This window comes from Haplochromis burtoni, unplaced genomic scaffold (assembly GCF_018398535.1).
Source record: "Haplochromis burtoni strain Fernald_Lab_line unplaced genomic scaffold, NCSU_Asbu1 Contig_27, whole genome shotgun sequence".
Taxonomy (NCBI): Eukaryota; Metazoa; Chordata; class Actinopteri; order Cichliformes; family Cichlidae; genus Haplochromis; species Haplochromis burtoni.
The window spans coordinates 1,559,724-1,573,082 of record NW_024582388.1 but is presented as its reverse complement, the minus strand read 5'-3'; the positions used below and the strand labels follow the sequence as shown (position 1 = coordinate 1,573,082).

At 41.3% G+C, this 13,359-nt stretch overlaps 1 protein-coding gene across 3 annotated transcripts in view; it reads right to left on the bottom strand.

Moving 5' to 3' along the window:
* Window positions 1-1,117: 1,117 nt before the first annotated feature.
* The window catches only part of LOC102313517 (enhancer of polycomb homolog 1), a 35,293-nt gene continuing 23,051 nt past the window's right edge, over window positions 1,118-13,359 (bottom strand). For 2 of the 3 annotated variants that reach the window (XM_005918028.3, XM_005918027.3), the window contains 12 exons: window positions 12,687-12,832; window positions 12,283-12,489; window positions 12,004-12,152; window positions 11,676-11,823; window positions 11,195-11,359; window positions 9,572-9,661; window positions 9,153-9,301; window positions 8,560-9,002; window positions 4,578-4,696; window positions 4,315-4,450; window positions 3,041-3,416; window positions 1,118-2,268 (listed from right to left, as the gene is read on the bottom strand). In XM_005918028.3, the coding sequence (XP_005918090.1) occupies window positions 2,196-2,268; window positions 3,041-3,416; window positions 4,315-4,450; window positions 4,578-4,696; window positions 8,560-9,002; window positions 9,153-9,301; window positions 9,572-9,661; window positions 11,195-11,359; window positions 11,676-11,823; window positions 12,004-12,152; window positions 12,283-12,489; window positions 12,687-12,832 (2,201 nt within the window). In that variant the 3' untranslated portion in view covers window positions 1,118-2,195. The remainder of the gene's footprint in view (window positions 2,269-3,040; window positions 3,417-4,314; window positions 4,451-4,577; window positions 4,697-8,559; window positions 9,003-9,152; window positions 9,302-9,571; window positions 9,662-11,194; window positions 11,360-11,675; window positions 11,824-12,003; window positions 12,153-12,282; window positions 12,490-12,686; window positions 12,833-13,359) is intronic. The other variant, XM_014332315.2, reaches the window with a different exon arrangement.

The window sequence follows — 13,359 nt, the reverse complement described above, 5'->3', positions numbered from 1 at the left end:
ACACATAATGCCCTGGATTTTTATTTCATTTTGTGACAATTCAAGAGGATTCTTAAGTCTTTCCCATGTGTGTGAGTGTGTGTGGTGGAAGGGTTTACAAAAACAAAAGGGAAACAAAAAAAATCATGAATCAACTGGGCCATTGGAATGGGCATTGGGCTTGTGGTACAGACAAAGAAAAACTACACGTAGCCTTGTTCAGTACCAAACTCTTCACAGAAGAGAGTGATTTTTTTTGTTTTATTGATTTTTTTTAAAAGTTTTTTTTTTTTTTTTTCTTTTTTCCCAAATGAAGGCACCCGATAACTTGTGGTTCATGGCCTTTCAGCCTTCTGGAGTTTTTAAAAGTAGAGAAAACTGTTTCATTTCTTTTTTTTCTTCTCTCAATTGATACATGTTCCTTATTATACAGAAGCTGGAATGATAATAAATGTCAGTTACTGCATTTTTTTTTTTTTTTAAATTACTCCCTTATAGTTTCTTTTTTTTCCAGAACAAGTAACAAAAGAATGAAGTCTTTCATGGGAAAATAAAGGAGAAGGGAGATACAAAAATATTTGTTTTAAAAAAAAAAAAAAAAAAAAAAAAAAAAAAAAAAAAAAAAAAAAAAAAAGGGGGAGGGGGATTATCCTTTAGAGAAAACTAAAAGTTACTAAGGCCATCTGGTAGAAACCAGACGCCAAAAATCATACAAAAGCAGCATTAATTAAAAAAAGAAAAAATTATAATATATAGTGCTTAGATAAGTCAGAAGCAGCAAAGTCTTCTGGGAAAGTCTTCATCCCCATTGTTTTGTTACTTGTCTCAGGAATAACATGTATGGAAGAGCTTTGTGGAGACTGATTTACCCACTGACAAACTGATGCCTACAAACAAACAAAAGCCCCTTTCAGACATTTCAATTAATCTGACGGCATCTGAACGTGTTGGTGTCTCAGTGACATTCACTGGCCACTTTAGCTCGTCTGATTGCGTTAAGTCACGTCAACGAATGAGCTCGCACTAGATCGCATCTGTGCGCGATTCCCCTGCGTCTCTGTGAGCTGCGTTACACAACAATAACATTTCAACTTTGATTTAGATTTGAAACTAGACTAAAACATTTATCTATGATGTATTTTAGCTGCTCCTGATTCAGAAAAGCCCTCGGCTTGTGTGCAAGGGGCAGGTGGGTACAGCACAGTCAGCAGCACCCACAGATCTTGGTCAAAGAAACATTCAGAAGCGCGGGCTGCACCTCACACAATACTAATCACCACAAATGTAATAAGTTCTTGGTACGCGTGGCAACAACAGCAGACCCCCCGGATGTGTGTGAGTGAATTCTGAACGACAGTGCCGTCAATTTAAGAGACTGATTGAGCCGAATGCTTCACATCACGTCTGAAAAGGGCTAAATACACATCTCCTACTGCCCTGCGCCTGAATCTTTAACAAACACACGTCTGCGTGGATTTAAACAGACACATGGGAACACCCAACAAAAACGGGTGAGCCCCCGGCCATGTTCACAACATCCAAAAAGGAAGGAAAAAAAAAAAAAATAGTGGGGACTTCTTTTTTTGTATAAATCTACCTAAACACTTACTACAGCACAGGGAACTGATGAAGGATACAGTGTATTTAAAAAAAAAATAATAATTTTTTTAATGAATGTGGGGGGAAAACCTCTGTAAACACGGCACAATAAATAGATCAAACAGCAGGTTCCGCACCATGCATGTGATGACATACATTTTTCTGTGGTATAACTTTCACACCCCATACTCGCACCAGTTGCAGTTTGTCGTTTTCTCTTTTTAATTTTAATTTTGAATTTTTTTTTTTTAATATCGAGTGCAAAACATCACAAATGAACAATTCTGTATTCAAGTAATGTTATATACAAGAACAAGGGTGGGGAGAGGGGTATTACAAATATGCAGTACTGTACATATAATTGCCATATTAAGAATTTACAGAGATCTCCTATTAACAGTAACAAATGGGGGGGAATTGTACGAGACGAGCATTGCAATTAAGTCCCAAACTGTTGCTATGGAAACCCAGCCTTGCCGTGCTCAGTCCGCCACCACTTGCATTCATGACTAACGAATGATGCATAGCACCTTAAAAAAAACAAAAAAAACAAAACAAAACACAAAAACAAAAAAAACCCAATGGAGTCACGTTTCCTCAGAGCAGTGTATGAGAGGCTACGTAACCTCCATGGCCACTGTGTTGTCCGTTAGACTGTTCAGTGCTGGCTTGTCTTGTTCATGATTCTCCCTGAGGGCAAAAATGGAAACTGTTAGCACAGACAGGCTAGCATAAACCTGTTACTTCAGTTGTCTTAAAATTAAGCACAACAAACCTGCTTTAAGGCCAAACAATATCTTTACTCATGTTTCTACAAACTAGACACGTTATTCTTGAGTAAGATGTAGGTGAAAGGTGCCGCAAAAGACATTTTCAGGTTGGATCTATAAGGTAAACATTGACAGGGAAGTAATGTCCTGAGCTCAGTCATAAACATCTCAGTACGCATCCAATCTATGTTTTTTATCTTAACTACGCACATCCATAAATTTTGTGACAACATCTTGCACAGCTGCTCTCACATTGGTTTTGGACAGATTTTCATCAGACACATGAAAAGATGGCACAGGTGGCAAACCTTTTAGCAAGCAGTCCTATGCTTCATATACAAAAGTAAAGTCTCTTCTTTTTTGGTCTAACATGTCATCCCTGGAATATATCTCAAGCAGACAAACCGTTTGTCACAGAGCAGAATGACTAGAAAATGTGGAAGCTGGACAGCTAAACTACAAACTGAGCTCACAAGAACATGTAAACTTTGAGAGCTGCCAACTCTGCTGGTAACTCAGTAGGTTCATAACATACACATTCAAGAGTGTTCCATGTTGGACATGGCTGCTTTGAGTAAAAGGTAATGAATTAAAAGGAGTAATGTTGACGTTTTCCCGTGTCCTATTCAGCTAGGTACGGCCTTCTGTTTGAAAAATCACTTCACCCCTAGAGTGTTTTCAGTTTTCCTTACCTGGGCACTATGTCCAGCGGCGAGGCCGAGGCTGTAGTGACCTTGGGTTTCTGACAGTTGGCGGCTGCTGCGTGGGCGAGCTTTAAGGCGGATGTAGACATGGTGGTGCTCAGTGTCCGGGGTGTGGGGATGCGCTTGGTGGCGGGAACACTCAGCCGTAGGTTGTTGTTATTTCCCAGCAGGACCTGAGTGGTGGTGTTAGTGGTAGTTGTGTTGGCAGGGTGAGTGGTGCCATTGTTGTTACTGGTAGCAGACGTGGAGCTGGTGGTGGTGGTACAGGGGTGGAGCGAAGCAGGTGTCGTTGTAGCAGTGGGAGGAGCCGGGGTGGCAGGGGACGGGGACGCTGTGCTCGAGAGGTGCAAGCCCTTGTAGACACCTGAAGTGGGTGGAGTGGGGGGTGGTGTTGGAATAAACAGGATTTGGAGAAGAAGTTTTAATTATCACCTGAATTTTCGTTTTGTTTTTTTAAACCTGCTGCTGTTCTGAATTTGAAGCACTGAATTTGCACAGCAATTTGAAGTTGAGTACACAAAGTTTCAAAGCAGCTTTTTCCCCTCCCTTCAAAGTGTGAATCATAATCCTTAAAAAATGAGGTACTGTAGATGTGCACACAGGTTTCAAAGCCTAACTTAACAGAAACTTTAATTTAAAAATCTTTGACAAGGAAAAGTTTTTAATCTGCTGTGTGGCAGAAGAAAATGTACAAGCAGGAGGTTTTCACCAAATCAGTATTCAAAGAAAAAGTCACTGATTATCAGACTTCAGGTTGCAGGAGTTTGATCTGTGAAGGACACCTTGGTGCCCCGCTTCCATCTCCAGATTAATGAAAATCTAAATTCCCTTTTGTCACTTTTCTTGGTTATCTAGCAAACACTCCTCCGTGAAGCGGCATCAGTCGTTGGGGTGCTGCTGGTGCAGGTTTTGTTGAACTTTCATTGTGCTGCCATCTGCTCTTTTGTGTTTAGTATTGAGGGCGTTAGTACTATGATTACTTTTGTCCCTTTGTTTGCTTTGTCTTGACTTCACTGTCACTGTAACAATTTGGTAAAGTGGACTTTTCATTTTAATAGTGCTGTTGTAAAATAAATGAAAAAAATTAATCAATTTGGTTTTAATTTCAACATATAACTAGAATTAGAATAGATAAGTAAACAATTTTGGGATCATCAATACCAATATACCTTTGTTAAATTCGACAATAGTGATTACAACATGAGCCTTCAAAGCTAAGAGGCTATTGGGCAAACCAGTGGTTGTGTGGGAAGCCGTTATACCTGAGGGGGAGAGGACGCCATTGACTCCTGGTCCTAGCTCCTCCTTGGTTTTCAGAGCCAGCAGTTGGTCGGCGGTCACGAGGGCCGAGGCGGCAAACTGAGCACTGGCCTGGTCCAATGTATTTGCCAGGGTCTGCTAGGAGACCAAGAGTAACAAGTTTACATGATTTGAAGATTACGGGGGGATCAATCAAAAAGTATATTATATAAATATATAAATTCAGATCACTGTCTGCTGCTGTACAGTTGATCTGCACGCTGACCTGTGTGCTGTTGGCAGTGGTGGCGCTGTTGGCTTGCTGTTGCTGGACTTGCTCCAGCTGCTGTTTGTGCATCAGGGACAGCTGCTCCTGATGCTGCTGGTACTGTTCAACTGTGAAAGCTGAGAGAAACAAGAACAGTGTTACAAATTCACAATCATAAAACAGACAGATCTTTTGACACAAAGAATATTTGAGCCAATTGGTGGCAGGTTGGCATTAAACCTTAAACCCAGGTCAAGACACGCACCACATGATGCATACGGAGCCTTTCAGATACACTGTCCATGACACATTGTGCCTAGTGTATTGCCAGATAGAAAGTTGGTCAAATATTTGTTTTCAACTGCTTTTGGATGAATAAAAACCATATTTGGGAAAGAAAAGTAAGCTGCTCCAACAGTCTGAATCAAACAGCAACACACAGACAACAACTCTGTCAACTCACACCCACTCAATATGCCTCGTTTGATAAGTCAGCAGGGAAGCAAACAACAGTGAGTACAACAAAGGCCAAAGACTTCAGTCACGAAGGAGCATCTTCAGTCTTGGGTTTTACTGTTATGCTGCAGACCTTACTGCAAACTGTGCTCATGAATAAATGAATGACCAAACCAGAAACCAATTCACTATGAACAAAGCAAAACCACTACATGGTTTCCTGAATTATTTTTAACACTTTTTGGGCACCAGTGAGTTTTTAATGATGCAATGCATTCTAATGAAAAGTCAGACCAATGTTTGGTAATGAGTACATCCATTTCCTCTCCAGGTGGCTTTTGTACTACAATAAAACATTCCAGCTTTGATTCTTTCAGTTTTGAGTATATGTGGTAGGAAAAGAAATCGTTTTGGCCATATTCAGGTAAACCCAGGGTACTCCAGAAAATATATTCTCAGATTTCCTGCCTGACAACTGAGGTTTACTACAAAGCAAGATTATACAGTTAACAACTTTAGAGACGGAGTTTTTAATGTCACAGGTGGCTCTCTCAACCGGGCTAAATCCCTACAGAAACAAAAGTATCAGTTGAGCCATATGTCATGAATGCCAGCAAATAAAGCCCTGCCAGGCACAACAGCATAAAATGTGCATCCAATAAATGCATGAATATGTTTTCATACTTGGTCCTAATTAGCTGCCAAGCCCATTTGCATTGGATCAAATTAGTCTATTTATAGGATGTTATTAGTGGCAAAACTCAAGTCAGTATTTAATCTGAAGTGATATCCATATCTACGGCTACAGGACAGCTGATTAATAGATTTAAACCGATTAAGTTAGATATTAATGGTATCAATAGGATTGGCATTGCAAATTAAATACACCAGGGGGAAATCGTTCCGTTTTAAGGTGAAGAGTAAAATATGCCTCTAAGCAAACGTGCAGTTTCTGAAATAGAAAGCCTGAGTCAATGTCAAACTCCTTCATGAAACCAGTCATATCTGACATTTTAGGTGTTGTAGAGCCAAAGAAAACCTGAACATGTTTTTGTGGATATTTCATCCACCCTAGTATTTGAATCAAAGTTTTTTTTAACCTGTAGATAACATGGCCATAAGTAGTTCTTCATTAGTGTTTGAACTGAAAAGTCCTCATCTCGTGTTTTAAAGGCATTATGTGCATCAGTGCATTATTGATGTATCCATTCCCTGTGTGCTTTTCACTTCTCAGTTTCATAAGATCCACAATCTGCGTACATCTCCAAGTCACAGCTCGTCCTGTGGCATTACCTCCATCTGGAGCACATGTCATTTTTATTTCTTGAACTCTAACACCGTGTAATTTGATCAAAAATCAACTACTTAAACAACAAGTGCAGCTGTCACATTTGCTCATACACAATACATATTAGTAGAGTTTCTTGAAAGATCCGTGTTAATTATATCAGTCTTTCAGATTCTCACTGAACCTTTTCTGGAAAAATCAATAAGCAGCTTGTTTTTTCATGCACATCAAAACAAGTTGCAGCAATATTAAGACACCCGCCGCCTGACTGCCCTCACAGTAAAACCACCGGGGACCTGTGGCATTTCGTCTCTTCGTCAAATCCATGCATGTCATGAATTCATTTATGAAATCCTGCTTTAACTGACACCATAAGGAATGAAAGGTAGATTGTATTCATACAGTGTTACCCCCAAAGCAACAACTGTTCTAAATAAACAAAAAAAAATAAAATATATAGAAATTCTTGCTATTGAAGCACAGCCACAAAACAAGGAATTCTGATGAAAATCTAGGAAATTAAAAGCTGCAAACATTCGATTAAAAATTAACCACACTTGGACATGTGTCCTGAACAAGCCAGCTGGCGACTCACTTTATCACCGTTACTTTTTCAAACTCTCCAAGCGAACGGCATCCATGACTGTCATACCACTGAAAGTGCTCTTACTTTAAATGTTTAGTCATTAGTAACGAGAACCTTCCTGCTGGCCTACTCCCAACTCCATTGCTTTGGATTGCAAATTGGAAGTAGGGCTGCCACAAACGATTATTTTGATAGTCGACTAGTCACCGATTATTTTTGCGATTAGTCGACTAATCAGATCATCATCCATTGGACGTAAAACAACAGCTTATTGCACCAGCAGCATCTGCTCTTATATAACTATCATTAGCTTACAGCTTTAAGTGTTTACGGTATGTGCTAACTAAAAATAAAGACAAGATGATAGTTTATTAAATTTTAATGAAGTTTGCAGATTGTTTCGGTGAAGTTTAATAAACTCCTTGCTATCTAAAATATAACAGGACACCGGTGTATATTCTCGAGCATCTCACACTTCTAATAATCAGCTGTCTGCTTGATGTTTATTCAGCTGTGTAAAAACTAGAACTTTAATCTCAGCCAAACCGATTTACTCAGGAACAAATAAAATACTAAAAAAAAGCCAAACAATAACATTTTTAAGTTATCTAAGTGACTCATATATCATGTTTAACCTGAGTAGCAAAAGACGGCGGTGGGTTTGAAAACGATTTGCCGGGAGTCCGGTGTTCTCACGGCTCTAGTGAGCCTTGCCCCCGGTTAGCTATCGAGCTAGTGGGTAACAGACGTCTCTGAAAACGTCGGAGCGCTTTTGAAAATATGTGGCGTCTTGATAAACTGAGCAGATATTTGAGGTTTACACAGCTACATTCTCGCCTGAAAACATGTTAAACGTTTATTTTGTGACCCAGAAAGAATAATAAGAGTAGTATTAAAACTAACTAGCTGCCGCCATCGTTGGAAACTGAGCTGGGCCGCGCTATGAATTCTGGGACACAGCTTCTTCTTCTTCGTGGTTTAACAGCAGCTGGCATCCTTGTACATGCAGTGCTGCCATCTTCTGTTTCAGTCCGTTATTACACTCTTAAATCCTACTGCTTATTCCTGCGTCTTTTGTGATCTTACAAAGCTTCAAACGACGCGTCGACTATTAAATCAGTCGTCGACGATTTTGATAGTCGACGTAATCGTGACTAGTCGACTAATCGTGGCAGCCCTAATTGGAAGACAGTCTTTGTTCCGCTCTCAACTTGAGGACCATGCTATCCTGAATATGCAATAGGATGAGAGCTAGTTCAAGCACTGACATGCCAAAACTACTGAGGAGCTTATCGAGTCTGGCTTTGCTTCCTTTTCGCCCTGACATATACCTAGCCCAGCCCTGACAGCAAAACCCGCCACAATAAATAAAAATATGGGAGAAAAATTGCATCCTGAGCTCGAGCAGCTGAGAGTTTTATACAAGTGGAATTCTTGAAACCACAGAGGGATTAAAAGGACATTTCACCTTTGCTTTACTTTCCAGACCGAGAGCCATCTTTATACTGCCTGATGAAAAACTGCCAATTACAAACAAACCACTATATAGCTAACAATATCTAACACTAACTAGCTGGTATCTTACCGTCTCCATGGGTATAAAGTTATGAAACCAACACAGCCCAAAGAGAACACAACAGTGTCTGTCTACAGTCAGATAAGCCACCTACCAGCAACGGGTGTGGGTGCAGGGACAACCCTCCCTGGACGTTGGGAGCCAAAGGGTTGCCCTCCGGTGGTGGAGGCCGAGAGTGGGCGCTTCAGGCTTCGGCTCAGCCTCCTGAAAAGAGGGTGGGCATTGTCCAGCTCATGTAGTGGTAGTGTCCGTGGTCTAAAGTGCCTCCATCGGCACGACTTTATATTCAACAGTATCTGACTGAGGTCCGTGGAAGTGGGGGAGGATGGGGAAAGAGAGGAACTGAAGGAGGAACTTCTTTCCGAGGTATTTGTTTCTGAGGTACTGGCAAACTTGTCGGTGGCCGGTGCGCGTGAAGTAGTTGCAGGAGGAGGAGAAGGAGGAGGAGGAGATTGAGGAACAGGCAGGTCAAGCATGTCTGGATCCAGTCCATGGAAAATGTTGTCAAAGTCTGTGTATGCTCTGTCCAGCAACACCCTGAGAGAAAAAGAGGGAGAAAAGGGTTTAACAACTAAAAGTGATACGTTTAGCTGATTTTGCTTTGTAGATATCTACACAGATGAGACAGACGAGCACAGAATGTAAAGCTGGATTCAAATGCCAGCACTTTGCAGTAAGTGAACTCACCTGCCGCCTCGTCCCACGCGCCGTCGAGCCATGCCCAGGCATCGTCGTGGCATGGTGACTGTGGTGAGACTGTAGCGAAAGCGAGCTTCTGCCAAACCACCCTCCCATTGTCCACACCACGGCCAGCTACCCACCCGATCTTGACGAGCCTACGAAGACAGACAGGACACTTAAGTTCACCTTTTCCACTCGTTCTTGCAGGTCTCTGGGTTCAATACATCTGACCTGTGCAGTTTAGAATCAATCTGCAATCCCATCAGTGAACTACATGCCCCAATATATTGACTTCAGTACTGGATAGGATTGTTCAAGTTATGTTTACAACATAGTAAGGGTTTCCTTAAACATGTAATACTAATTTTCATTATTCCTTACAGACAACTAAGGTATTCTAAGGAACAAAAGGTAATGTTCCTTACAGCATAGTACTGGCAGCCTGCCTTCCTGCGAAAGGCATAGGCACCATCTGGGTCGTTCTCCTCCTCTGCTTCTGATGAGCCTGAGTGCAGCTGTGGATGAGAGACGTCAGAGGTCAGCGTATGGTCAGCTGAAGAGCAGAAGTTATAGTACTGAAGCCAGAAGCCTTTGTTAATTTTTTTTTTTTATTTTAAAAAATAAAACATGGCTTGGCAATTTTGAGAAGATTGTTGAAGACAAAGGGCAGAGTTTAGCAGCGGTAGTGGAGACAAGAAGAGGCCGTAGTGCACAGCCAAGTGGCTGCAGAGACAAGAGGGAACAGTTTCCAGTATGTGTTGTACTTCATAATTAAGCAACAGAAGACAGATGATGTCTTTTTACACTATTCAAAAAACCTCCAAAAACAAAAAAACAAAACAGTTTTTTTTTTAAACAGTGAATAAATCAATTTTCTGAGAGTGGAGGATTATTTCTGTAGTCTCATTTTGCCCCAAACTCAATAGATTGGGGCAAAATGTAACATCTTTTCACCGAGTACTTCCTCAAACTTTAAAATGAAAAACAAATGGAAAAAATAAAGGCGGAGGAGAACGAGGTCATCTAGTACAAAGCAAGGACCCGACTTGGAGTTTGACTTTCTCTGTCACAGCATGTCTGCGAGTGCAGACGTGTATGATGAGGGCCCAGGCGGCAGCACACCTCCACTCCCTCAGGAGGCCTACACAGTAGCCAAAGGGCAAGCAGAAAGACAAAACTGGCTGCAAACTGTCACACACTACCCAAAATGGACCAGGTGAGAGACACTGATCTGGAAACAGAGGGAACTGCAGGCAGCCAATGAGAATCCTTTCAAGTTTTATTCCCTAAGGACTTCTGTTTTTTAAATTAAAGCCCAGATTCACTCAAGCTGAACTGAGTACTGAAACAGCTTTTATGCAGGTTTACCCTGATATTTTTTCCTCCCCTTTCAATGATTATAAAATGAGTCTGGCTGTGCCTATGACAGCAGCAATAGGCTCCAGCCCCCGGTGACCCTGCAGGTTCTACAGTGAAGCAATTGCCTGGCAGTGATTCAAATCTTTCAGTTTGAGTTTAGATCCTAAAAATAATTTTCAAGTATATAAATCTTTGATTTAAATTATAGCCCTCTTTAGCATCCTTTGGGTTCTGTACCTACACAACTCCCTATCGATGTTTTCTATTAAGCACCAAACAATATGCAGCCAGAAAAACATATTTTCTGGTATCTGATCAGTTTTCAGGTAGAGGAAGAAAAAGGAAAAAAAATAAAATAAAAGCCTAATACAGACAGGTGCCCCCCCCCCCATTCTTCCTGCTGTGTAAAAACCTTACCTGTTCTTTTGGCTTTGTAGCTAATGAACCTTATCGCAGCATAACAGCTGCTGCCACTTTGTAAAATAAAATAAAAAAAATAATAATAATAATACTACTATTTTAAAACCATGCAAACTGGAAATAACCCAGTGGCACCATGCAAAAAGTCAAACTACAGGAAAAAAAAAATGTTGTGCAAAGAATTCCTCTGAGGAAAAAGTCCCAAGCTTGATCAGCGTAACATGCTTGGCTTTACATGAATGAGCGCATTTGCTTAAGCGTGCAGGTACCTGGGAAAAGGGCTCATCATCCGAGCTGGGGAAGTCGTACTGGTTTAGGTCCTTGGCGTTGAAGACAACCGGACCTGTATGGTGGGGTGTGCCTGATGATGGTGGCAGCACCTTTGGCTTCTTCTCATACTTCCTTTTCTGCCGGGGAACTTCTGTCTTCTCAGGCTACAAGAGGGAGAGCGGCCAAACTTAATGACACTGCAGAGGCACTTTAAAGTACACCTTTAGAGACCGCAGCCCAAGGGCAGCCTTTTATCTTGCGCAGTGTTCCTCTTAAAAGATTCATTATATTAACTTTTCATACCACCATTTCCACTTTTCCTTCTTGGTTGCATTTTAAGCAGGTCAGTGGTTTAAAAACACGACTTGCAACAATGCCACTGACCCTTCAATTCTGGATATAAGCAACTTTAATTCATCAGATGTTTTTTTTCCCCCCCTTTGTCTTTTTTGTAAGACAAATTTTTTCCTACGGGCTCACCTTGGACTTGTAGTCCTTGAGGTCCATATGGTCCTGGTGTCGGTACTGGTTGGTGAGTGGGACCAGGGGGATGATTTGTGGCCTCACCAGTGCCCTTTCAGCCAGAACTTCTGCCATAACCTCACCACCAAAGTCTGACATGACATTTCTGGATGAAAAGGAGAGGATAACTTCATAAATCTAAAGGTGAGGCATTTCAAAGTCGTTTAATTTGGCACAAGTCCACAAAAAAAAAAAAAAAGTAGTAACAAGTGAATAAGAATCTGCCATCAAGGTGCTTTAACTTATGTAGCAACGTCCTGTGGGTGCAACTTAGAGGCTGGCTTACCTCTTCTCAAAAATCTCCAATGTGAGGTGCAGCAGCTCTCGCTTGCTCTTCTCCCTCCTCTTGATCATTTCCAGGATTGTGACGGCTCGGCTGAGATCTCTGCGAAGCTTCAGCATCTTCTCGTACGAGGCCTCGTCGTTTTTACGGTTCTAAGATGTGAAGCGAAATTTACAAAAAACAGGGATAAGAAATAAAAACAATCCCCAAAAGCAACACTGATTGCATAGGACTGAAGAAATGCAGAACTAAAAATTAGCAACAGTAATTGAGAGCACCGACCTTCCTAGTTTGCATCTTCTCAGTGCGTCGTCGGAAGGCCACGTAAGGGTCACTGGTGCTTGAGCCGTCCCGTTTCTCCTGCTTGACGGTGGGGATGAGGGAGTTGGCTTTGCTGTTTTTCCTCTTGCGGCTCCAGTAGTCAAAGACCTCTTTAATGAGCTCATCATCCTCTTTCAGCAGCAGTTTGGCCTCAGGAAGACTCACAGCCTGCGAGGGCAACAAAGAGATAAATACAATCACGTTAGAGAGCAGTGAGGGTGACAAATCTGACACTGCCTGCCATCAGTGGTTTCAAGTCAGTGTTAGTAACTAATGCAGTCTTAAAAAGTTCTTTAACAGGTGAATCTCACTTTGGAACAAACCTGATATGAATTTGTCTGCAAAACATTTTTTACACTTCTAACCTGCTGTCCACTGCCTTTCTCCAGCCGGTCAATCATTTCCTCAAACTGCAGGTAGCTGATCTCCATCTTCTTTTTCAGCTTGTTGACAAAGGCCTCATCATCTGAGTCCAGGTCGTAATCTGGCTGCTCTGTGTCCAAGCTGAAAGCTGCATGAGGGAGGCAACAAATAAATAAATACGTTTATTTTTATTTAACTACAAGGAACGATACAAAGCATTTAGATTGTTTCTGGACAAGTTCACACAAGCTTGCTTTGGTCTCACTAAAACATACAGACAAGATGCAGGTAACATGGACTCATTCCACTCATTTGGTCCAGCATCTGTTTGGATTCCAAACAATTCTTACTGTTTATTCTAATGCTGAGAAGAAGAAGAAAAAAAAAAAAAAAAAAAGTTTTGTACAGGGGAATATAACCAATTATTATTATGGCCCAAGCAGCAACAAAACACCTGCTGCATAAAATATATAATCCAAAATTAAAGCGTTAACGAGAATAAATGAGTGTTCAGCAGCTGTTGGACATGAAGGCTGGGGATGCACTGGATGATTATCAGGCTTAATTACACCAGATTTGCCATTTCAGACAACTGGAAGGAAGGGCTGTCTGGAGACCGAGTGGAACCAGTGAACAGTAAAGATTATCTGGCTGTTTGTTGTAGAGTGTTGACAC